Below are 23,823 nucleotides of genomic sequence, written 5' to 3' on the forward strand. Positions count from 1 at the left end.
GTATACACTTATCTTTGTGAGGTTTTTCAGTTGGTTGTTTTTCCAGACTCTTTTGTGTAGTCTTCCAAAGGCGCTATTTGTCTGTTGTCTATCTCGTTGTCGATCCTTGCATCTGGTGAAATGGTGCAGCCGAGATAGGTAAACTGGTTGACTGTTTTGAGTTTTGTGTGCCCGATGGAGATGTGGGGGGGCTGGCAGAGGTGCACCAAAGAAGAGGTACAAGGACTGCCTAAAGAAATCTCTTGGTGCCTGCCACATTGACCACCGCCAGTGGGCTGATATCGCCTCAAACCGTGCATCTTGGCACCTCACAGTTCGGCGGGCAGCAACCTCCTTTGAAGAAGACCGCAGAGCCCACCTCACTGACAAAAGACAAAGGAGGCAAAACCCAACACCCAACCCCAACCAACAAATTTTCCCCTGCAACCGTGTCTGTCTGTCCCGCATCGGACTTGTCAACCACAAACGAGCCTGCAGCTGACATGGACATTTACCCCTCCATAAATCTTCGTCCGCGAAGCCAAGCCAAAGAAAAAGAAGCAGAACCTTAACAGGCCCTTCCCGCCCACGAGCTCTTGCCACACAATTACAGGCAATTGACCTACAAATTCCATATTCTTCTGGAGGAAACCGGGGCGCCTGGAGGAAACCCACACAGACACAGGGAGAATGTACAAATTCCTAACAAACAGCGCCATGCTGGCATTGCAAAAGCGTTGCACTAACAGCCACATTAACTTTCTTTCCCTTATTATTGGGGACACCAGGCAATGATAATGGAAACTCTGTATGACCTTTTATAGCAGGTAAAAGTTAATGTATATTGTTTTGCATTAATTGTGACTTTGTATTATTACATGGGAAAAATAATCTTGAGCCAAATGAAACCCGACATGGTCTTGGAGAAATACTATTTGAATCAAAGCCCCATCTGCTATTTCCGGTGGATGTAAAAGCTTTCCTGGCATATCCTGTCTAATATTTTTCCTTCTTTAATTACTTTCATTATTTATTCACTATCATGCTACTGTCTAAGAGAGTCTGTTGCAAGCTTGTCTACTGCATTCCCTGCACCACAATAACATAAGAAATAGGAGCAAGAATCAGCTTGATGATCGGCTCAACTCCACCTACCTGCCTTTTTGCCATATCCTTTAATTCCCTGACCAGGTAAAGATCTATCCAACCTTGCCTTAAATGTATTTTCTGAGGTCACCTCCACTGCTTCAATGGGCAGCAAATTCCACAGATTCACCTCCCTCTGGGAAAAGCAGTTTCTCCTCATCTCCCTCCTAAATCTTGAGGCTATGCCCCCATTCTAATCTCCTCAACCAATGGGAGCATCTTATCTGTCTCTATCTTTCATCATTTTATTTGCTTTTCTTTTTTTATATATATAAACACAGCCTCTGGATTCCGGGAAATGATTTCCAAATTCCCAGAATGCAGTCTGTGTAAAAAAAGATTGGCATTGTAAGGGATAATGGAATGTGAAGAGAAGAGTCAAGCAAGTGCTAATTAGGAATGAATTATGATGGGTTAAATAAGGGTGAAGTTAAGAATGGAATGTGAGGACGGGTTAAGCAAGTCTAATAGAATAGCAAGTAGATAGATTTAGCAAGTCCTGGGGGTTAATTAATGAATAAGAACAAAGACATGACACTTCCTGGTAAACCAGAAAGGCACATAAACTGATAAGAAGTTAGAAGACAAGTCGGCAGAATTACCTAATGCTAAACCAATCCAGGAGGCAGAAGAATGTTAAGGGGGAGGTACCTCTGTACTGAAATGGAATGTATAAAAAGTTGGGTAAGCACCAGTATCTATGTGTATTCCCAGGGTAAGGGGAAGCACCCAACTCTGCATTGTTGTAACATAAATGTTCTTTGTTCTCAATTTTTGTTTCCAATGAAATCTGTGAAGGCACCTCTGCTTCTCACAGAATGGAAATGAGTGACTAATTCTCATTCTGAAATTCTACCTAGTCCTAAACTGAACTGCAGGCAGACTGCAACCATGGGCTAATGAATAGTGCATGCATTTGCAAGTCCTGCCTCTTTACTTACCACACTTCCAGTATTCAGTGTGAAGTCGAGTAAGGGAATTGATTTTGAGTTTCAGTTGTTCGTGTGTGAACGGCAACTTAGGAAGATAGGAAAAAGTTTTGAATAAAAATATACAAAAAAACCCCAACATAATTAAGAGCCTCTCTCCAGTGAGTACAGCCCCAGACGACTCAGTCTCTCATCATCGGCTAACCCCCCATCTCTCTGGAATCAACCTGGTGAACATCCTTTGCACCGTTTCCAAAGCCAGTACATCCTTCAAGTAAGGAGTCCAGAGCTGTACATAGTTCTCCATGGCATCGACATGGTACATTATTGGCTGGACAGGGTTGGGTGGCTGATATTCCACAAACACTGGTCAAGTTTTGCAAATTAGTTCCATCACACAAAAGTAGTAATGAGCAATTTGGTTGGAAACTGCAATTATTTCCAAGGGGGAGACTTTGAGCCGAGTCTTATCCCTGCAGAGGCCTTGAAATTACATGGAGGCCATCCCTATCAGATGTGCATCAGCCTCCACGTGTTACTCACATGAATCATGGCTGCACAGGTGACCAGCAGGAGCACAGATAACCTACACTCACCTTGTTGCCAGCAACCAGCAGGCCTGCCTCAACTCCGCCGCCATCTTTGATAATGGCAGCCCCACTTATCTCCTTTTCAGGTGTCTATCGAAAGCGCCCACTGTCTTTTCTCTGGGGTGAGAGCGAAATGCTCTTCTTTACCTGTATGTTTTTTTTTCCTCTTCAAAATCAATATTGGTGATCGCAGTTTTTAAATTTTAATTATTCCTGCCATCAAAAACAGAAGACACCAATAGCCACTTTGGAGATAGAGCAGTTTCTGGTGACGCAACTTCCGTCCTCGCCGGAAAAAAGACCTTGAAGAGAAATAAGTTCAGATGTACTATCAATCAAACACTGCTTGCGAAACTCGGATCTGGAAGTACCTGTGCAGATGGAATTAGGGTTAACTGTTTAGATTAAAAGTCTCACATCAGATCTGAATAATCTGACAAAATCAAGTTTTAATTTGCGTGGAAAAGCTTGCAAGCAGGGAAAAAAAAAGAACAAAAGATCGACGTTGACAAATTTCTCCGCTTCCTACTCTCACCCAGAGGTGCAAACTTTCATCTATTTTACTTCAAATGCTCCCTCACCTGAAGAAAGCGAGAATGCTGCACGACCAAAGATACTGCTGACACTAACCATCCGCTACTCTCGTATGTACCAAACAATTTATTTATCTCTGCATAAAATACTTGTAGTGCATTTGTATTGTTTATCTTTGTGTGTTTGTCTGGGTGCGTCTTGCTGGAGAACGCAATCAGATCATAATAAATTTGACATGACCATTTATTTTCTTATTCAACCCCAGAAATCGATATAACTATTTTCCCACCGATAACAAGAAGTAAATTCAAATAGTGACCAATTACAGTCGCCCAGTTCTTCATTTTGAATGGCAAATGTATAAGGTAAAGGCTCCATTATCGTCACGGATACCTCCACCCTCAATAGCCTCTTCACCAGGTATTTTCTGCCTTGGATCGAGGGTCCAACATTCTTCCCATACATTTTGATAAATAATCTCCATTCCACCCACGATTTTTCATGACTTTACTTCAACATCCCCCCATCAATGAAACAATTATCTTCATTTCTTTTGCTTCCCAATACACCCCTCCTTTATCTTTTTTAATTTTTTTTATTCTTCACACTATAAACCACATTGATCAAGATACATACATTTTTCTTTCCAAATATATAGTGTCGTTTTCTCCCCCCCTTCCCATCCCACCCTCCCTATCTCCCCTCCCATTCATTTAAAGTACAGAATCTAAGATACATTAAACCCGTCAAACAATGTTGTCACTCAATAAAAATAAACAAGAAATTCCACTGAGTCAATTCTTTTCATTTCCTTCTCCTTCTGTCATTTTAGGTGGTAGATGTCCCCAGTAGGTTTTCTCTATTGACCAATACACCCCTCCTTTATGTAAATTAAAAAAAAATACACCCTCAGCCTTTTTCTTTGTAAAGGAATCTCTCCTGCTTTTACTGTACCTCTTGATTTGCTCAAAGCCTGTAATGTGTCTAATTTATTCCATTGACCTAAATATTAACTTAACAGTAGTATACAGTAGTCTTTCTACTTACCTCATTGTGTGCAAATGGTGTGGCAAGGATTTTCCCCATGTATAACTAGATGCCACTTTAAAAACAAGCTTTGCCAACTTAAAACCACTTTAGAAGCCAAATTATTAATGCATGTAAAAATACCAAACCTAAAATGCTATCCTAACACAAACTATTGTCATGAACGTGTCACGAAATTCATTGTTTTGCAGCCGCATCAGAGTGCAAACATTTACTGCATATAAATCACCTCCCAAAGTAAATTAAAATAATGCAAGAAAAAGTCAAAGTGAGGCAGTGCCTGTGGTTCATTATTCATTCAGGAATCTGATGGCAGAGGGGAAGAAACTGTCCTTGTGTCGCTGAAGAATTATGTATCGGTATTCCCAGATCCCTCTGTTCTACCACACTCCTCAGTGCCCTACCATGTCCTTTCTTTGTTTGTTCTTCCAAAATGCAACACCTCGCTCTTGTCTGCATTAAATTCCATCTGCCATTTTTCCAGCTGGTCCAGATCCTTCTCCAAGCTTTGAGCCTCCCTCTTTGTGTCATCTGCAAACTTGCTGATCTAATATTATAGCTAATATTCACAAATACAGATAGAGAAGGTGGCCATGCTCGACAACTGATCCCAACGATGCGTCAGTGTGTACCTTCATACAGTAGTTGAACACATCAGAATTATATCCATACAAGCGGGGAGGGGGGCGAATACAGGACAGAAAGTAGACATTAAACACTAGCAGTAAACAACTTAAGGGAGGGAGTGTGGGTGGGGACAGGGGAGCATAAACTTTGAACACCCACTGGTGCCTCTTGCAATCCTTGTTTATGTCAGCATGAAATGGAAAAGCTTTCCACTGTAATTATTTAAATAAAGCAATCCACACTACATTTTCAGTAAGACCATTTTAATGGAGGCTTTAAAACTTCCACCATTTCTTCATGAAAACTAGATGGATACAGTACTAGGTAACACCAAAATACAATCAAAATGAACATCAATGGAATAAAGATTTCATTCATCTCTTACAGAGGCACACTGACAATCAGGTTTTTTTTAAAAACTAAAGTTCAGTTAAAATCTCCAACTAAGATTTTCTTTGGATACCTTCGCCAATGCATGATTATTCTTTGTATAATAAACTGGCCCAAATGCTTTTATACAATGGATTAATATGTCAGTATACACAGGGAGTTAAAAAGGAAAAGCCTCAACCATCACTCCACACTGTCATATTATGGTTAGTTATTTTAAGTCAGTTGCTCCAGCCCTCCTGGCAACATTGTTTGCCTCCTCTTCTTGAGACCTCTCTAGATTTTTCTGCTGAAACAGCTTGCAAACATCCACATTAAATTTAAGTTTCAATCAAATGTCCCAATCTAGCCTTGGCCAGTGGGTACAAAGGAATGACTGGCCTCGAACATTGACGGGCCCTTGGGAATATAAGATGGGAATAGCCAAGTTTCTTGCATTGGGTCTCCATCACCCGTGACATGTTTGGGGGTGACCTCAGGGACATTAGTTGAAACTCCTTCCATGATCCAATGCTATCCTGTCTTCACTTATGACAGGCCTGCCTATACTCCCCAAACCATGATCTAGTAAGTCCCAGCATGGGATCAGGAAGAAGCTTGAACCAGAACTGCAAACAATAGTTTGATCCTGAGGTAATTGGATTAAGGGCATGAGCTTTGAGAGCCAAGATGGTGACAGAAATTGAGAGCCAAGATGGTGACAGAAATTGTGAGCCAAGATGGTGACAGAAATTGTGAGCCAAGATGATGACAGAAATTGAGAGCCAAGATGGTGACAGAAATTGAGAGCCAAGATGGTGACAGAAATTGAGAGCCAAGATGGTGACAGAAATTGAGAGCCAAGATGGTGACAGAAATTGAGAGCCAAGATGGTGACAGAAATTGAGAGCCAAGATGGTGACAGAAATTGTGAGCCAAGATGGTGACAGAAATTGTGAGCCAAGATGGTGACAGAAATTGTGAGCCAAGATGGTGACAGAAATTGAGGGACAAGATGGTGACAGAAATTGAGGGACAAGATGGTGACAGAAATTGAGAGCCAAGATGGTGACAGAAATTGTGAGCCAAGATGGTGACAGAAATTGTGAGCCAAGATGGTGACAGAAATTGTGAGCCAAGATGGTGACAGAAATTGTGAGCCAAGATGGTGACAGAAATTGTGAGCCAAGATGGTGACAGAAATTGTGAGCCAAGATGGTGACAGAAATTGTGAGCCAAGATGGTGACAGAAATTGTGAGCCAAGATGGTGACAGAAATTGTGCCAGTGACAATCTATGGATTCCGTAGAGATTTGGAAATACAAACTGATCTGCAAAAATAAATCAGAAGCCCTTGTAGGAAACACGTTAATGCTTGAGAATTTGATTTATTATCTATGTCATGAGGAAATGTATTTCATACACACAAATAAATTCCCTGGTTAATCATGTTTTGCAGTCCAAAGAATTAAAGACATGCTCTTGAAATTGTTTTGGTATGAATATTAATCAAATATTTCCAACACTTACATGAAATTTGTCAATGATCTTGACATTCTTTAAAAAAAGACCTATGGTACATAATTTTGTAAAAGTAGCAAAAGTACGTTTGGGGCAGAGTTTTAATCATAATATTCCAATGTAAATAATAATATGGGGAGGAATATCAATAAAACAGCTGATGGAACTGTGGAAAAAAACACCTAGAAACAAATAAATTTAGGTAATGCTAAAATTTCAGTTCATGGTCATGGGTATCTTTTATTTCCCATGAAGGTACATCCAGTAACTGCAGTTAATTACCAAACAGAAACAGCTTTCCCCAGCTGAAAATGTTACAGTCTAGACCAGTGGTTCTCAACTCCTCCCCCCCGAATCCCCACCCCACTCACATATCAACTTAAGAAATCCCCTTACTAACCACACAGAGCAGCTATGGTATAGGATCTGTGATTAGTGAGGGATTACTTAAGTTGGTATGTGTGGGGGAAAAAGTTGAGAACCACTGGTCTCGATCATTAAAAACTTGTGTAATTAAAATTCTTTACAATAAAGCTCTACTATTTTTGAGAAACATTTGGTGTCCTTTAAACCCTGGGATGGGTTAAATGTAAAACTAAGAGCCAATTCTTGTGGAGCAAAATATTTATCGTTACCTGATGTAATGAAGATTTGGAGTCAATCTCCATGACGTCCCATCAGACCGCCAAGAATGAATCAGTGCTGACATTGAATATTGGCAGGGTGAGATGCAGCATGTAGTCTGTTATGCTTTAATCTGGCCACAGACTTTCACAGCAGTGAATGATGAGGGAGAGTAGTCAATTAATCCAAACTTAAGGATAGCTTTGCACTGTGGCAGAGTGCACCAGAGCTGCAATGAGCCAGAAATAATCCAAACCTCGGGTGTAGTCTGTGGGGAACTTGCCCACGACTGTGTGAGTTTCTCCCAGGTGCTCTGACATTTTCCTCACATCCCAAGTAAGATCATTAGCTTACAGTAAAGTTATCCTTACTGTAGTTTAGTGGAAAGAAAATCAAAGGGATGATGAGCAAGTGGGAGAGAAGAGGTAACAGATAAATAATGGTCACAGGTAAATAATGGTGGGAAGAATGGAATGGAGGAGTTGGCATGGATCTGACTGGTCAAATAGCCTGTGTTGTAAAAGTTAACTGGAAACAAAATCAAAGGCAGTTTCTCATTCTCAATGACTTTGTGGTTCTCAACTCACAGACCACCTTAAGCAATCCCTTACAGAGCACGTTTTACTAACCATATTACTATGGTTAGTAAGGGATTACTTCAGGTGGTACGTGAGTAGAATAAAAAAGGGTTGAGAACCACTGGGCTAGGCCATCGAATCTGGGAGTGAACCACGAAAGTCTGCAGGTGCTGTGATTGTGGTCAAAACACAAAAATGCTGTTGGAGCTCATCCCGTCTTGCAGTGTCTACACGAGGTAAAGATGTATTACTTCCTCATATTACCTCGTACTTCGAGGAAGGGCTCAGGCCCGAAATGGATGCTGCGAGACCAGCTGAATTCCTCCAGCATTTCTGTACTTTGAAGGTATTCGAATCTGTTCAAGAATATAAAGCAACTACATTCAGAAAATGAGTTTTCAAAAATTGCAATCCTGCCACAAAGATGTTCTAAATTTCCAAATGAGCTTTCACTGATCACAAGTTAGTATTCTTTATTGTACCTTCAGGCAAATTAATCAGCGCATCAAAATGGAGCTAATTCTATTATACATTCTATTTAAATTAGTGCAGTGTGTTTGTGCAGATCTCTTAATATCTTTCACATAAACCAATTAGTGTTCTTTGTTTCAAGTCTTAACAGTCATAAAATTGTCCACCAAAATAAAGTTGGATTTTCAGAACAAGGCTGCATTATTTAAAAAGTTCATCAGTTTTGAGTTATCTTCATTCACACCATCTTTAGCCAAAAGAGGGGGAGCTTCCAGAAATCTCTGCAATGTCAGAACACGCTTGAGGAAAGGATGCAGAAAAGGTCAAATGCAATGTCACTGAAATTGTTTTAGCGCAACATTTACTCTGCAAGTCTTGGTTGCAAGGACGGACAAGTAGAAGCCCAAGAAAGGAAACTTTTTTTCCAGTTGATTAAAATATATATATATATGGAACAAATTGCTAAAAGAAATGGTGAAAATAAGGCATTCATCAGAATTCAGGGAAAACCTATTGCGCTGCACAGTTGGCCATTAAAGCAGGATCCCTCAAATGGAATGGCCTCGGAGTTAGTACAGTGTTTAGATTGTTCTTTACAAGTACCCATGAATGTTTGTGCACTCAAGGGATTGAAAATGAGGGATGGAAGGAGAACATTGCTGCACTAGTTGGCCACTGCTTTACAATAAAAATGAAAACATGTGGAAGTGGCAAATGCTAGAAGCGAGCAGTAAAATTACTTATTCTAAAATTACTTTGGGTAAGACATGCAAAGAAGTGAAGAAATGTGTTAAATATCAGAACCTTTGTCATATTAAGGCAGCAACAAACATGCTCAGCATCTGTGGAGATCAGTGGAATAAGAGGAGACTACTTAGAAGCTTCAATTTAAACTGTGAAAGTCGGTCGCAGGATCAACCTTCTACTCTCTTAACTGAGGAAAATCAAAGGTCAATTTTACCACAGATGGGAGCAGAGAAACAAATTATGACCATGGAACAAAACAGGATAATAATAAAATTACAGCTATCGCATTTTTCGGTGTGCAGAGCATTGTGAAAGTGCACACTTTTCACCTCAAGAAATCTTACTGAAATTGGGTCATCAATTTAAAATTTTAAAACCAAGACAAGATTTTTATTGGGCAATATTAAGGGTTATAGGACCACGATGAGTAGATAGAGCAGTGGTTCTCAATCTTTTTTTTGATCCATCTTAATTCCTTGTTAACCACAGACCACCTATGGCATAGGATCCCTTAGGTCAGGGATGGTCAACCTTTTCATTTTTAATTTAGACATACAGTACGGTAACAGGCCATTTCGGTCCACAAGTCCGTTCTGAAATGGTCTGTTACCATGCTGTATGTCTAAATTAAAAATGAAAAGATTGGCCACCCCTGCCTTAGATGCTCAGTGGTTAGTAAGGGATTACTTAAGGTAGTATGTAAATGAGTTTGAGAACTGCTGAGACAGAATTAAGACACAGACCAGCCAAGGCCTCATCAAATGATAGGATAGTTTCAATAGGCTGAATGGCCAACTATTGTTACGACCAATTTTCTGGGTACATCCAGTGTATTTTGTCTCTTCAATGTCAAATTCTTTTTTTTTAATCTTTCTTGCTGTTGTCGGATCATATTGTGCAATAATCTAGTTTTGTGCAATAAAACTACAGATCCTTATTCATATTTATAATGTACAAGGAGAATATTATTCTCTTTGATTGGAGCCAGTGAGTTCGCTAAGAGCTATTTTATAGCCAAGATTTTGAGAATCTTATTACACAAAAATAATGCCTTGTTCATGTCCATGAGCAAGAATGATCGAAAAAAATTTTTTTTCAAGCTACATGCATTGATAAAATTTGAAGTGTAAACACTTAAGAGCAGTTGCTAACAAGAGGCACATTATTGATATACTTGAAAACAACTCTTGATTAGACATTTCAACATCAATAAAATTTTCACTTTAATACGAGTGGTAAATTACATGGGGCATGTCGCTGATGCAACCTTCACGTCATGCTCTGAGCCACACACAAGGGACTAGAGCTTTCTGCTGGCTGTTGAGCAGTACTATTGTTTTGGTAATGGCTCTGCTGTGCCCCTTTGAACATGAAGGCCCTTCTCAGGAGCCTCCTTTGCTATCCCATTGCCTTGCACTTCCATCTCATTGATCATTCCATATCTCCTACCTTCCACTGCAGCTGCTGCCCTTCCCATTTTCTTACATCCTGAAACCAGCTCTCTAACTTATTCCAATCAATCTGAAATGGTCACTCCCATTCCCTCTCCTCTTCAGATGCTGCTAGACCTGTTGAGTATTCAAATATGTTCTGATTTTAAATTTAAATTTAGACATACAGCATGGTAAACAGGCCCTTTCCACTTATGAGCCTGAGCCACCAAATTGACCTAACAAGCCTGGCATGTTTCTTCCCCCCCCCCCACCACCATCGGTGGGAGGAAACCCATGCAGACACAGGATGTATGTACAAACTCCTTACAGACACCGCATGTTTTGAACCCTGGTCACTGGCGCTGTATCAGCGCGGCACCAACCGTGTTTCACTTTTCTTTCATGTCATCTCTGTTTTAGACAGGCATTGTGGAATGGAAAACTGGATGAAGGCTACTTTAAACATTACTTCGACTGCTGGCAGACAGAAACATCACTGGTCCTTTGAACTGGTAACAGGTCTCCCACCTTTCACTCTAATAGCTCCCTTGCAAAATCTACACCCAAAGTTTGGTACTTGACACAGAAAACCCTTCCAATTTCCTTGAATAATTTTAGTTAAATTAGGGCCTGTTTGGAATTTTTTAAAAACCCCACAATTTTCCATGAAATGAATGCAGTGACCTCAAAGAATTCCTGATTATAACGAGGCAGAATATAGCTGATGAATCAATGGGTGAATCCCAATGGCTAAAGTAATCCAAAAATAAGTCAAGGGAGGCAGGGTTAGCACATGCTGTTACAGTGCAAGTGATCAGGTCCAGGTTTCGAAGCCCGCATTGCCTGTAAGGAGTTTGTACGTTCTCCCCATTCAAAACGTACGGTGGGAGTGTAGGTTAATTGAGTGTCACAGGCTCGTGGCCTGAAAGGGCCCGTTACCACTCTGTATGTCTAAATTAAAAATAAAATTAAAAATAAATTAAAATTTGTTTGTATGATTAAAAGATTATTGAATATTAAACAGCTGTGTTTTTCTTTAAAAAAAACTTGATAAGTATGAAGGTACAAAAGGTACCCATTTTATTTGGCACTTTTTAAAAGCAGCATTTCCCAATTTCACAGACAGTGTTTTCATCGTTTCTCAAATAGTTGATACAAATTTCTCACACCCACACCACGCTCCCCCTCCACTTTCTGAATCAACTTCCCTCCTTCTATGAACACACTAACTCCTCTCCTCTTAGTAACTGCCCCAGAATCAATGCTGAGGTAGAAGATATTATTTTGGTTGCAATACACAATAGGGTGTTAACTAACCAAGTTAACCCTTTGGATTCTGGCCATTTTTAACCTTTCATACCATACTCTGGACTGGGTCCATGGGTAAACTGTTATAGTATGAACCATCTGGTGGCTGGGTATAATACGCGCTTATTGGTAGTCCCTTGAAAACAGACACGGAGTCCAAAGGGTTAAAGGAGGCTCGCAGAATAATGATTAATGGAAAATAAATCTAACACCACACGCAGTTTAAATCACTTCAGGAAGTGTGCAACGTAGGATGCAATGTACAACGTTCTGCACTCTCCACGGAATGGAGTGGTTGTTGCATAGAACTGTACACTGAGAATTGAATGGAGTGGTCATGTTTTTCTTCCATTAAATATACCATGACATACCAATTCTGGTAAATCCTGTGTGATACAAATTCACGGTGCAAAATAATAAATTCAGACCTCCATCAGGGTTATTTTTTTGTCCATTACAAGAAATGGAGGTCTTTGGTGGAGTCACTCAAATACTCACATGAAGATAGCATGATGCCAACTTGAATATCATTGTCTGGAATATTATGCAGAGAAATCACAGGTCACAGCACGTTTGTGCATTAAACTAGGGTTATACTCCAAACAGTGCCACTATAAACCACACTTCTGGAAGACAGCATTGCCAGAAAAGTAGGTGGACAGTGCCTCATGGATCTTGGCAGTATCCCAATTCAATGCACACTTCCAGTCCTTGGAGAGAATTTGTTTTAAAAGGGCATTGCTAAATTGCATTTTCCCTTCATTTTACAAACTAGGCAGCTTAAGATTCGGTTGCATGGTTATGTTTTAAATTTACATATTTTATGCAGTTTTTTAAAAATGTAAAAATCACACCAACAGGGAGAATAATTGATGGGATTATCGAACACTGCAACGGACAACACTTCTCCAGTGGATTTTCTGACTTTTTCAACCAACTTGAGGTATGTTCTGATCTCTGCTGAATAGGAGGAATCTCCAACCTTTGCCTGATGCACTTCTTAGGCTAGGCAAAGCTGAGCTGTTTCAGTGAAATCGTCCCAAACCAATTTACAATTCAATGGCCCTGGTCGGATTGAATTCAGATAGTCACTGTGCTGGATAGTGCCGCTTTAGAACTGAATGCCAGAGTCAAGGCTTCGGATTTGATGGTCGAGTAAGTTGAAACAGTTTTGTCGAAAAGACCCTTGTCCTTAACTGACTTCAAAGTGAGATACTGCAATTTCAACCGACGGCTCTTTGCTCCCTGCTCCTTCCCCACCATCGCCATCTCCTATTTCAGTTCAGGCTGGAAATTAAGGCTTCTGATTTCGGGATTTAACGGGGAAGGGGGCTGCAGCAAACGGATCTATTCCATGCACTTGAGAAGTTCTCGGGTGCAGGGAGGCAGGGTTTGTGGCTCCTCCTGTCCCCTGCATTACGTCAGGAGCACAGGCACTGGCCGGCTGACTCTGCCACTCCTCTTCTTTGAAGTGACGGGAGTACTTGGATAGCGCTTGCGGACGAAAGGGCTGGGAGTTCCCTGAAGGCAGCAATGCTTCTTGAGCTGGAAAAGTGCTGGGGGTTTGCATTTGGTGATTCTGGGAGTTGGTGCAACTTTTCAGGGGGTCTCCTTCTTGGTTCGTCTTGACTTCCTTGGAATCTTGCTGGCTGGCAGCGATGAAAGGTGCAGCTCTGGGTTGGACTCCCCCGAGTGATCCACTGCACAAGTCTTCAAAACCGGGGAACCTGCTTTGAAGAATCTGATGGGTGTCTGGGGCAACGCCTCTAAACTGTGATTGAGTAGATAGCTCCTTGGCTGCTTCTGGGACCGGTGGGTACGGACTCTTCTCTTCCAAAGTCATCAGTGTTTTCTTTTTTGAAAACGGTGCCCTTGTGAAGACATCGGCCTCTTCAGTTTGATTTCTAGCAGCATTCATTTTCACTTTAAAAGGAGCCTTGGTAAAAATGTCGACTGAACTCTGCACTGCCTCTTTGCCCCTCGCGTTCTTAAAGGGAGCGGCGGAGAAGACATCTGCCTTGTTTGTTTCTTCTTCATCGGGGTTGGGTGCCTGCTCTAGAAGGTCTGTCCCATCTGAACAGTCGAGATTCACCTGTGCTTCTGTAACCTCCCCCATGTGGCTGGCCGATTTCTGGGGTTTGTTGGGGTCTTCGTCCTCTTCAGAATCCAAAAGGAGAGGCCTGTGGCCACTGCTGTCGAGGAGGTCTCCTCCATCCTCAATGCACTCTTCGTCACTGCTGTGCACGGAACCGCAGCTGAAAGGACAGGGATGATGAGGCCAATTTGCACCCTCAGCACTGGGTCTCTTGGGCTCGCCAATTTCGGGGAAAACGGGGGCACTGTTGGCAGGTGATCGAAACTGCTCCACAGAGGTATCCCTTGGGAAATCTGGAACAGAAGAAGAGCATATTAATCCTCTCCATCAGTGATGTTGTAAGCTCTGAACTCCACAAGTTCCAAACACTGACCCAATAGTGGAATGCATTTGTACAAGACCCCGAATGAATCCTTCCGATTTTAGCAAGACTGTGGAGCCTGTTGTGGCAATGGGCACTGCCACAGTAGTGTACCCTTGACCTCCACCCACATCCAATGTTCCTTTCAGTCTGCTTTCCGAAGGCACTCAAGGGACATACGCTTCGAATGGTGAAAAAGGCAAGTCTTTATGGCTGCGTTATCCAGTCAAAACCTCTTAACTATTTCACCAAAATGATGACCAAGGATAAATTATGTACTCTCATGACTGGCGGGATGAATACAGAGATGGAGACAGACAGAAGCAAGCAGAGACAGTCTAAAACACTTGACTGTACTTTGACAGCCAAGGGCTACTCATTATTGCTCTTTTTCCCCTGCAGCAAATGCTCACGACCCCCATCTCAAAGCTATTCCCTTTAAGTTTTGTCTCGTTAATCAATTAGGTCACTCGGCTCTGTGCTCAACAGTCCTTCTGAGCAGGCCTTGCTGCAAAAGCAAGGCTAGTCGAATACAAAGGACTTTGAATGGAATATTAATTCCACTATTTTATGCAGTCCCAATACTGCAGCATGTCCCCATCGTTTTGGTTTTCAAAGTGTCCCTTACGTCGTAGAAGGGTTCAGAGGATAAGGAGCAATGCAAAAGTTACCGTGTCTCAGATTGTCAGACCACATCTTGCTTTTGCAAAAGAATCAGTCAGAGTGAATGAAACACACACAAGGCCTCAGCAGCAACATGGAATTTAGCACTGCAAGGCTCAGGTGTCCCACACATACAACATCTATGGCTTTCTCTGCAACTTCGGTAAGTATTACATGTAAAGTCCAGCAGCTACAGGACTCTTTTAGATGCAAGCTCCAGAAACTTCTGTTGATCAAAATCAGGGACCATAGTACCACTGTACTGATTGTAGGGCTATTCTTTGGCTTGGCTTCGCGGACGAAGATTTATGGAGGGGGTAAAAAGTCCACGTCAGCTGCAGGCTCGTTTGTGGCTGACAAGTCCGATGCGGGACAGGCAGACACGGTTGCAGGGGAAAAGGGTTGGGTTTTTCCTCCTTTGCCTTTTGTCAGTGAGGTGGGCTCTGCAGTCTTCTTCAAAGGAGGTTGCTGCCAGCCAAACTGTGAGGCGCCAAGATGCACGGTTTGAGGCGTTATCAGCCCACTGGCGGGGGTCAATGTGGCAGGCACCAAGAGATTTCTTTAGGCAGTCCTTGTACCTTTTCTTTGGTGCACCTCTGTCACGGTGGCCAGTGGAGAGCTCGCCATATAACACGATCTTGGGAAGGCGATGGTCCTCCATTCTGGAGACGTGACCCATCCAGCGCAGCTGGATCTTCAGCAGCGTGGACTCGATGCTATTAAATAATGAGGAAAACCCCAATAATGATTCTCGTCTGAATTAAATACCAGTAAAGACTGAATTTGGATGCTAGGTTAAACAAACGATGGAGAAACCCCTGTTCCTAGTGTATCCAGAAGGCAATCCCAGATTCATTGAACAATGAAAGAATCCCAATGAGGACGATCCCAGCAGGGACCACATGCCGTCTGAATAATGAACTAGACTGAACTAGCAGGCGGCATGGTGAGCACAACGCTGCTTACGTGGCAGCGACTGAGGTTTGAATCCCGCACTGTCTGTAAGGAGTTTGTATGTTCTCCCCGTGTCTCAGTGGGTGGCCTCCGGATGCTCCGGTTTTCTCCCACTGTTCAAAAAAAAAGGTACCGGTGCTGTTGATCAATCGAGTGCAATTGAGCGGCACGGACTCTTGGGCCTGTTTCCATGCTGTATGTCTAAATTTTTAAAAAAATCAAAATTAGACTGCTCGTCCTTCAACATGTGCCCCTTTCTGCACATTTCTTTTCCAGAATTCCGGCAGTGTCACTTACTACAGGGCTTTCTAACATGATTTCTGTGGAACTGCCCTCAACCGAATCCTTTGTATTAAAGGGATCTTCTGGTCAGTAGATTATATGCATGGAAATAAATGAGGATCAAGAGGTGACCCAATAATTAAATGCTTAATGGCAGCATGGCCAAGAAACTGCCAAGTCTCACGGGACAATCTTCTGCTCAATTAATGGGTACAAAATCCAGCAGGAGGAGGAATGTGATCAGCATAATTGGGTTGTTGATGTTAGTCACAGACAATTCTGGCCGAGGTGGAGGGAAAATGTATCTACACTTTCTTTGTAGCACTTTGTAATCACTACAGTGGATAACAAAATGTTGGGAGTTGGCAAAGCTGTTGGGAATCATTTATTGACGGCAAGCTGTCATTCTGGGGAAATTCTGCCCAGGAGGTAGTCAAGCCCCGATGAAAAGGAAAGCGAATGCTGGGGAATCTTTAAAAGAATGCTGGAAAAGCACAATTCATCCACCACTCGAGATTGAAGGTGGGAGGTATTGGAGGTGGGAGTGGGGAGGCAAGCTGATGGAAAAACTGGCTAACATTTCATGTGTGGACTGTGGAGCACGGCTGACCAGGCATCACCACCCGAAACAGCAAATTATTTCCTTTTCTCTCTGCTGCTGACGTTCATGCTCTGCATTTTCAGTACTTGTGTTTCTCACTGCATTCAGTTAATTTTGATGTGTGGTGAAAAAGCTTTAAATTTAGATTTTTCACAACATGAAATCAGTGTGCTTAATTTTACCAATTACACCTCACGCATTTTGGAAACAAATTAAAATGTTACTTTGACTCATCAGTCCTGTAGCTCTTAAACTTTACAAGCGTTTTATACTCAACTTACCAACCAGGTCAATTGCAAATTGTTCTCGATTGGGATATAAATTTTATTCATTGCACATCTTAACTGTGGAAGTTGCTTTGTCTATGAACATATACGAATGGAATTGATTTCACGTCACATGAATCAATATGGACAGTTCATAAAGCATGCACATTCATGCTCAATGCGTGATGAGGGTTGAATCTTCCAACAAGACATGAAAGGTTTAAACATAATACACCAGATCATTGCTTCTTAACCCTTTGAACTCCAGCCATTTTTATTCTTTCATAATATAAACTCTGGTCATGGGTAAACTACAATACGAACACCAGTACAAACCAGCTGGTGGACAGGTCTAAAACTAGTCCCGGAAAATGGGGACGTGCACTTGTTGGTGTTCCCTGAAAAGTGGAATACGGAGGGCAAAAGTTCTATCCTGCTATACAATTTCCACATTTCAGTATCACTAAACTTTAAATGCAGATTTTTGTGCATTCTCAGCATAAAAACTTTTAAATTAAATGTGGGAATTTAAGATTTCAAATTTATTCAAAGTATTGAACTTTTAAAATATAAATCTCACCAAATGTTGATTCGCTGCATCAACCGTGGGAGACATAAATGACCAAAAGGTAATCAAATGCACCACAAAAATAACTGGACTTTCAGGAATCAGAATTGTCAATCTAATACATCACAAATGGGATTTTATTTTACATATTAAGACTCCAGAAAAAAAGATCTTACCTGAGGAGAAGTACCATTATGTTTTAAAATGCCATTTCTGCCAGCTTCCAGTTGCATTTGCAGAAAAGTTCAGATAGAGTTTAATGCAGTTCAGACACAATTTACTTCTGAGCTTCATTTATCACCTTTTGATTTTACCACAGGATTTCCCACTATAATTTGTGTCTCAAATTCCATCAGGTGTTTAAAATAGCAAGGCTGAAAATCATTTTCTTTAAAAAAAACTAGTCCATTTATTAAATTTCTGCAGAATTTGAATATGAAGGATGTGTAATTTATTAGCTTTTAGTTTCTCTCTCAAGTTTACCATTTGTCACCCCCCCCCCCCCCTCCAACACAATCAACACAGTTAAGATTGAAAATACAGCAGGCTCCTTTCATCCGCGGTGGCATTTAACTCCACCATCAGTGAATTGCATTGTTGTGACATTTCTCCCTGTTCCAGACCAGCTTCTTTAAATGGCATTCTCTTATCACCGTAGGATAGAGGGCGAGTTTTCAGGCTCATTCCTTTGGAAGTATGATTGCAACCTAATGGAGGAATATTTAACTCATCTCTTCAGCCAATTCTCAGCACCGTCCCTGGTTGGCAAAATCTTAGTGTGCCCACGATGGTTTTAAGGGGTGTTTAGGCTGCAATTCTTAAACCAGAGAAGCCTGCAACAGTTCTGATGTAAATAGAACCACTTGGTGTTGGCCAACCTAGGTGGCGCACAGGCACCCTTCAACTCTAGATCAACAAGTTACAGGTTCTCATCTTGCTCAATTCAAGTGATTGAAACAAAATGATCCCTTGGATCTGATGACAATGTCAAAAACTCATTATGAACAGCTCAAAGCCAGCTTGTTCAACAAAAAAATGAAGAAAGGAGATTAAAACACAATACAAGATTTATTTTAATATATATGCATCAAAACATTATTTATTGGGAAAATGAATCACTTGGATACATTACAATGTATAGATACAACGTCGTCATCAGCAAGACCCCCCTTTAGACACTAGAATCTGTACAAAAATACTCTTGATTTTTCGCTTAACTCTGCTTAATAATGCTGCTAACATTCACTCTTTTGCACCATTTAATGCTAACTACTGACAAGCATGCCAACATGTGTTCTGATCACAGAAACTAGAAGCTGGAGCATCTCTCCGATAGAGGGTTTACACAAGCCTTCAGTTTTTTCAGCAAAATTGAGTTTTGGCCAGAAGGTCATGATGGGATCCAGGAAGTTGAGTGGGGCAGGATGAGGTCACGTTACACAGTTGCGCCTTGGACACTTTTGGAAATATATTTAATACAGGATGGGTATTTAGCCTGGCAATGTCACACGGTGTGTGATAGATTACACTCATGAAGCTATAAACAAATCTTCAGCAAAAAAAAACAAAACAATTAAATAAGGTACACTCTAAATGCCCAAACTGGAAGCAGCATTCATGTGGAGGAAGTGAAATAATATAAAGAGGGGCACAAGAGAGAGACACAGAGAGAAAGAGAGGCACTGAAAGAAGATAAGAGAGAGATGGAGGGGGAAGAAAAGCTTTGAAAAATCAGTAAAATCAAAGCTTGAAGCATTTTTAATTGCTGTTCTAGTTTTGTTACAAAACCAGTGGAGTTGATTCTTAGTAGACCTTTAAATGACACCCTTTTTAAAAATTTAATTAAACCACCAGACCTCCCTTGGTTTAGAATTTGAAAGGTGCATGTAACAACATACATCACATTACACTAGAATTGCACAATACTGCAGCTGGAATAACAACTCACAATTGTATATTTTTACTTGTATGAATATAAAACAAAAAAGGGGGGGAAAAAAAGACTGATCTTAAGAAACCTACCAGTTAACCCACAATTATTAGAAACTACAGTAACAGAGGTTGCATAGGTTGGTGACACATCAGGCCTCAGGGTGAAGAGACAGCATTTTTACAGGCAGTTCAAATGTACATTATTTCAACTGGGAATCAGAAAAGCAAAATTAGTTCAATTGGAAGCAAAAAAATGGAAATAAATACAGGTTACAAAGACTTGAGGTTACAGTAATGCAGACATTTTTGGTAACAAGAAAAATGTAGCTTAGTGCAGTGAATAATTGGAGCAGGAAATGTCATTAATTATTGAAACAAAACAATACACAAATCGAATGGCATCAACTTGCATTCGTAACTGAAAGAAATGCATCAACAGCTTTCTGGATGCTATTACACTGGAAACTTATTCAGGAATTTTTTTTATTATGGAAATGCTCTGTATCTGGAGGCTTTTCAAAAGATATCGAATGTACAACATACTTTCCACTGGTAACTCATTTTGATCTCCAAGTTTCTGCCACTTCTACGCAGTAGGCTGCTTTAGAATTTAGAGTGCCAGCTGGTAGGAGCTAAGTGGTGTGCCAAAATCAACGTTGCTTTGTGGACCTGCCAACAATGAGATTTTGAGCAACACCCAGTCTCGACCCCTCACCCCGCTCCCCCCCCACCCCCGCCACCCAGTAACACCAGTAGCTGGCTAAAGAAGTTGATGAAATATTATGCTTTGCAAGGAAAGAAACAGAAATGCTTAAACACCAGCTCATGGCTGAGAATTTTCTTCACAAATTTACTCGCAGTAGCAGAGGAACATTTAGACAGAGAGCAGTTGGAGGACCTGGGTGATTTGGCAGCAGCCCATATCAGTGAGGTCAGAAGGAACATCTATTTGCATCAGAGCGGCAATGAGGCCAAAGCAAATCTTCGTTCCACACCACACTTTGTGGATCTAATACACTATCACTTTTTTTAAAGACAGTGCCACTACACAGGTCAGCATGCATTTTGTGGAGGAGTGTTTTTTTTACATCAATGTGTTTCGGTCTTACCAGTCTGATCTGATCATTTGATTCACTACAAGGATATACAGGCTTTTAAGTTTTTACCTTGCAAAATCAGCATTTCATGTGAAACTGTGGAAATCATTTTCATAGGACTGCAGCTACATTGCCTCCCCTGTCAAAGCATGGTTCAAATTACACGAGACCTTGTTAAATTCAAAAAAACATTTTCCTTGTAATATCCAATTTTGTCCATTCTACTTGCTTTTAATCAACTAATTAAGTTTTGTCAGGCAGAAAACACCATACATTTACAATTGGCATAAAGAAAGTGGTGCAGAGGCTGCAGGAGATGCAGGAAGCAAATCTATAGATATTCAAGTGTCTCTGAAGGGATTCCCTTTGTGTCTCCTCTTATTGTTGGGGGCACCGACCGGGCAATAGTAGTGGTGCTGCTACAGCAGGCAAAAGTTGACGTAGTTCATGTATTATTATATTTTGTGTATTAGTTCATGGCAAGAAAGGAATCCTGAAACAACAGCCTGCGTCATAATGCCTTTAGGAGGAACGCTTTTGGCATAAAGTTTTAAAATTTTGATACATTTTACTTCCCTGCTCATGAATGCAGAAGGTTTATACTATATAATCTATGCATATGTCAGTGTTATCCAAAGGGTGGGAAGGACAGCTGAAGGAAGCAAGCGATAGGAAGGAGCAGATATTAGAAAGGAAGTTGTACACATGCCAGATGGGCTATTCAATGCAAATTTGGACTTCAACTTGGCATGATAGCGTATGTGGAGAGTGTACCATTCATGAGCATTCCACTTATGTATCCATTCTAATAATAGATAAATACACTGTGTGCCTTACATGCAGTGTACAATTCATAGGCAAATGGAGATGGTGATCAGGAACTGCTGCTAGGACATTGGATAAGATGGTCTCTTTTTTTTAGATAAGAGAACATCAGGAAAGACCCATTTCCTTCATCATCCTCAGACAATAAATATAAATATTCTTGTACTGTAGAACCCACAAGCAAACCCAAGAAAGCCCTTGTGGACTATTTGCAGAGAGGAAGCCATTAAATAAACTTCTGGAAATAAAGGTTTTGTCTTATTTACATGATGTGTTTAAGAAGTGTTTGGATTGCAGTTAGTGCATTGCTATTTCAACGCTAGCAGCCCAGGTTCGAATCCCGCGCTGCCGGTAAGAAGTTTGTATGTTCTTCCTGTGTCTGTGTGGCTTTTTCCCGGTGGGGGGGTGTTCCAGTTTTCTCCCACCATTCAAAACATACTGGGGTTTGTAGGTCAGCTGGGTGTGATTGGGCTGCAAAGGCTCATGGTCTGGAAAGACCTATTACCCAGCTGTATGTCTAAATTTAAATTTAGAAAAATTATGCACTGAGGCTTCATGAAGCCCGACATTCAGCTATTTCTTTCGTTGGTGCCTTATTGAATGAATAGGAATTTGTAATGGTAGCTTAGGAAATGAATTAAATCCATCACCAAAATGTTAATGTCGATGTCCCCGAGGGATCGGTTCCTGTATAATCAACGGAGGAGCAAAATCTAAAAACAAACAGATTAAAACTCACCACCTTATTGAATCACAAAAAGGCAAATGGTCTTTGACCTTGATATATATGTCATGAATGGTCACATCACTTCAGAACATTATCACTGCGCAGAATCATGTTGAAAGGAGTTACTTGTGTGGCTTCAAAGAGCATTGAACATTGGCAACCAATAGAGAAGTGACATCAACAGTTTCTGTTACTAGAAATATTCAATACGGATGAAAGACAACATTTTGCCACAGGTTAAAATACACCTAACACAGAGGGCCCAGTTCTGGACCCCTCATGTGATCGACAGGCTAGCTATAAGCTCATAGAACAGTTTGAGGAAATGATTCCCAGCATAAAGAAACAGATTGAAAGAACTGGATCTATTTATTCTAGTGCAGCATAAGCTTAACATCAACTAACTGAGGGTTTTGTGGCAACTGACAGAGGGTTTCAGTTTGACAGACTGACGACGAGGAGAGTGATAAGTGTACATGTAAAGTGTGCAAGATTAGTAATGGAGAATTCTGTTCCCTTTAGGGAGACGGCTGGATGTGACTCAACTATGTTTTGCATTCTGTTGCAGGCAAGTATCAACTACATCTTATCCCTTTGACTGGTTGTCATCATTAAAGGGTGTAAGGGACAGGGAATAAGGGCAAGAGAATTGAATTACGTTGCTACAGGTCAACCTGAAAGACTAAAAATCTGGTTCTGTCTGACAATGTGCATGTGCGACAACAGAAAGCAATCAATGTACTATCATAGAAACCTCTCAGCAGCAGCAAAATCCTGGGCCTCACCAAAAAGTCTTCTGGTCCTACTATTAAAACCTGGCCTAATGAATCATCACATCTTTCACACTCTTGCTTTTAAACATCAATGGTATCCTTAACTGAGCATTGAACACTACCCTAACTCTGCTAGAGCAAACGTACAAAGGCTATTCTTTCAGAGTTTATTTCTCATTGTTTCAAACACCTTCCGCACAAGGACAGAGATTCAAGCTATGTGTGCTATTCTAAACTAGCTATGGGTCAATAAGAAAGGCATAAATTTAAAAAATGCGAGCTCATTTTTTAAAAAATTGAGAAATTATCTTACAGTATAATCTGAGGGATGCAAGAATTGACAGAACAAAGCATCTTTCACTGATAGAAATTTCCACTTAAGATTCCAGGAAGCACAGACAACGCGTTCTTATTTCAGAGTTCCTGCCACATTTTCACATTGAAGACGCTGTCACGTGCAATGGAATCCACCCTCCAAGGATGAGGCATTTCGGAACTATTCATTAGTTTCCAGATGGTACTAAAAGTGCTACAAGATAGCTCAATTAATGTCAGCATGGCTCCCCAGCAGCTAAGAAACAGGATGATAAGCCCACATGCTTTATTTCCTTGTCAGTTTAATGGGAACATCGCTACTATTCACGGACACTCAGCATCTCTTCCTCCTATTGTCAGGGATGCCGGGCAATGCCTTATGGCAGACAAAAGTATATACTTGATATTACATTTTTAATGTATTATTACATGACAACAAAAGGAACTTTTGAAACCTTTTG

At 40.9% G+C, this 23,823-nt stretch overlaps 2 protein-coding genes across 6 annotated transcripts in view; both read right to left on the bottom strand.

Moving 5' to 3' along the window:
- The window catches only part of nfu1 (NFU1 iron-sulfur cluster scaffold homolog (S. cerevisiae)), a 30,836-nt gene extending 28,094 nt beyond the window's left edge, over nucleotides 1-2,742 (bottom strand). The window contains exon 1 of one of the 2 annotated variants that reach the window (XM_069918002.1): nucleotides 2,651-2,742. In XM_069918002.1, coding sequence (XP_069774103.1) covers nucleotides 2,651-2,694 — 44 coding nt within the window. In that variant the 5' untranslated portion in view covers nucleotides 2,695-2,742. Of the gene's footprint in view, nucleotides 1-2,066; nucleotides 2,139-2,650 lie in introns of those variants that run through there. The other variant, XM_069918003.1, reaches the window with a different exon arrangement.
- Nucleotides 2,743-9,731: 6,989 nt separating this feature from the next.
- Nucleotides 9,732-23,823, bottom strand: part of LOC138754142 (AP2-associated protein kinase 1-like) — a 110,138-nt gene continuing 96,046 nt past the window's right edge. For all 4 annotated transcript variants that reach the window (XM_069918007.1, XM_069918005.1, XM_069918006.1 and 1 more), the window contains one exon: nucleotides 9,732-14,291. In XM_069918007.1, the coding sequence (XP_069774108.1) occupies nucleotides 13,198-14,291 (1,094 nt within the window). In that variant the 3' untranslated portion in view covers nucleotides 9,732-13,197. The remainder of the gene's footprint in view (nucleotides 14,292-23,823) is intronic.

Source organism: Narcine bancroftii, chromosome 2 (assembly GCF_036971445.1).
Source record: "Narcine bancroftii isolate sNarBan1 chromosome 2, sNarBan1.hap1, whole genome shotgun sequence".
NCBI classification, from domain to species: domain Eukaryota; kingdom Metazoa; phylum Chordata; class Chondrichthyes; order Torpediniformes; family Narcinidae; genus Narcine; species Narcine bancroftii.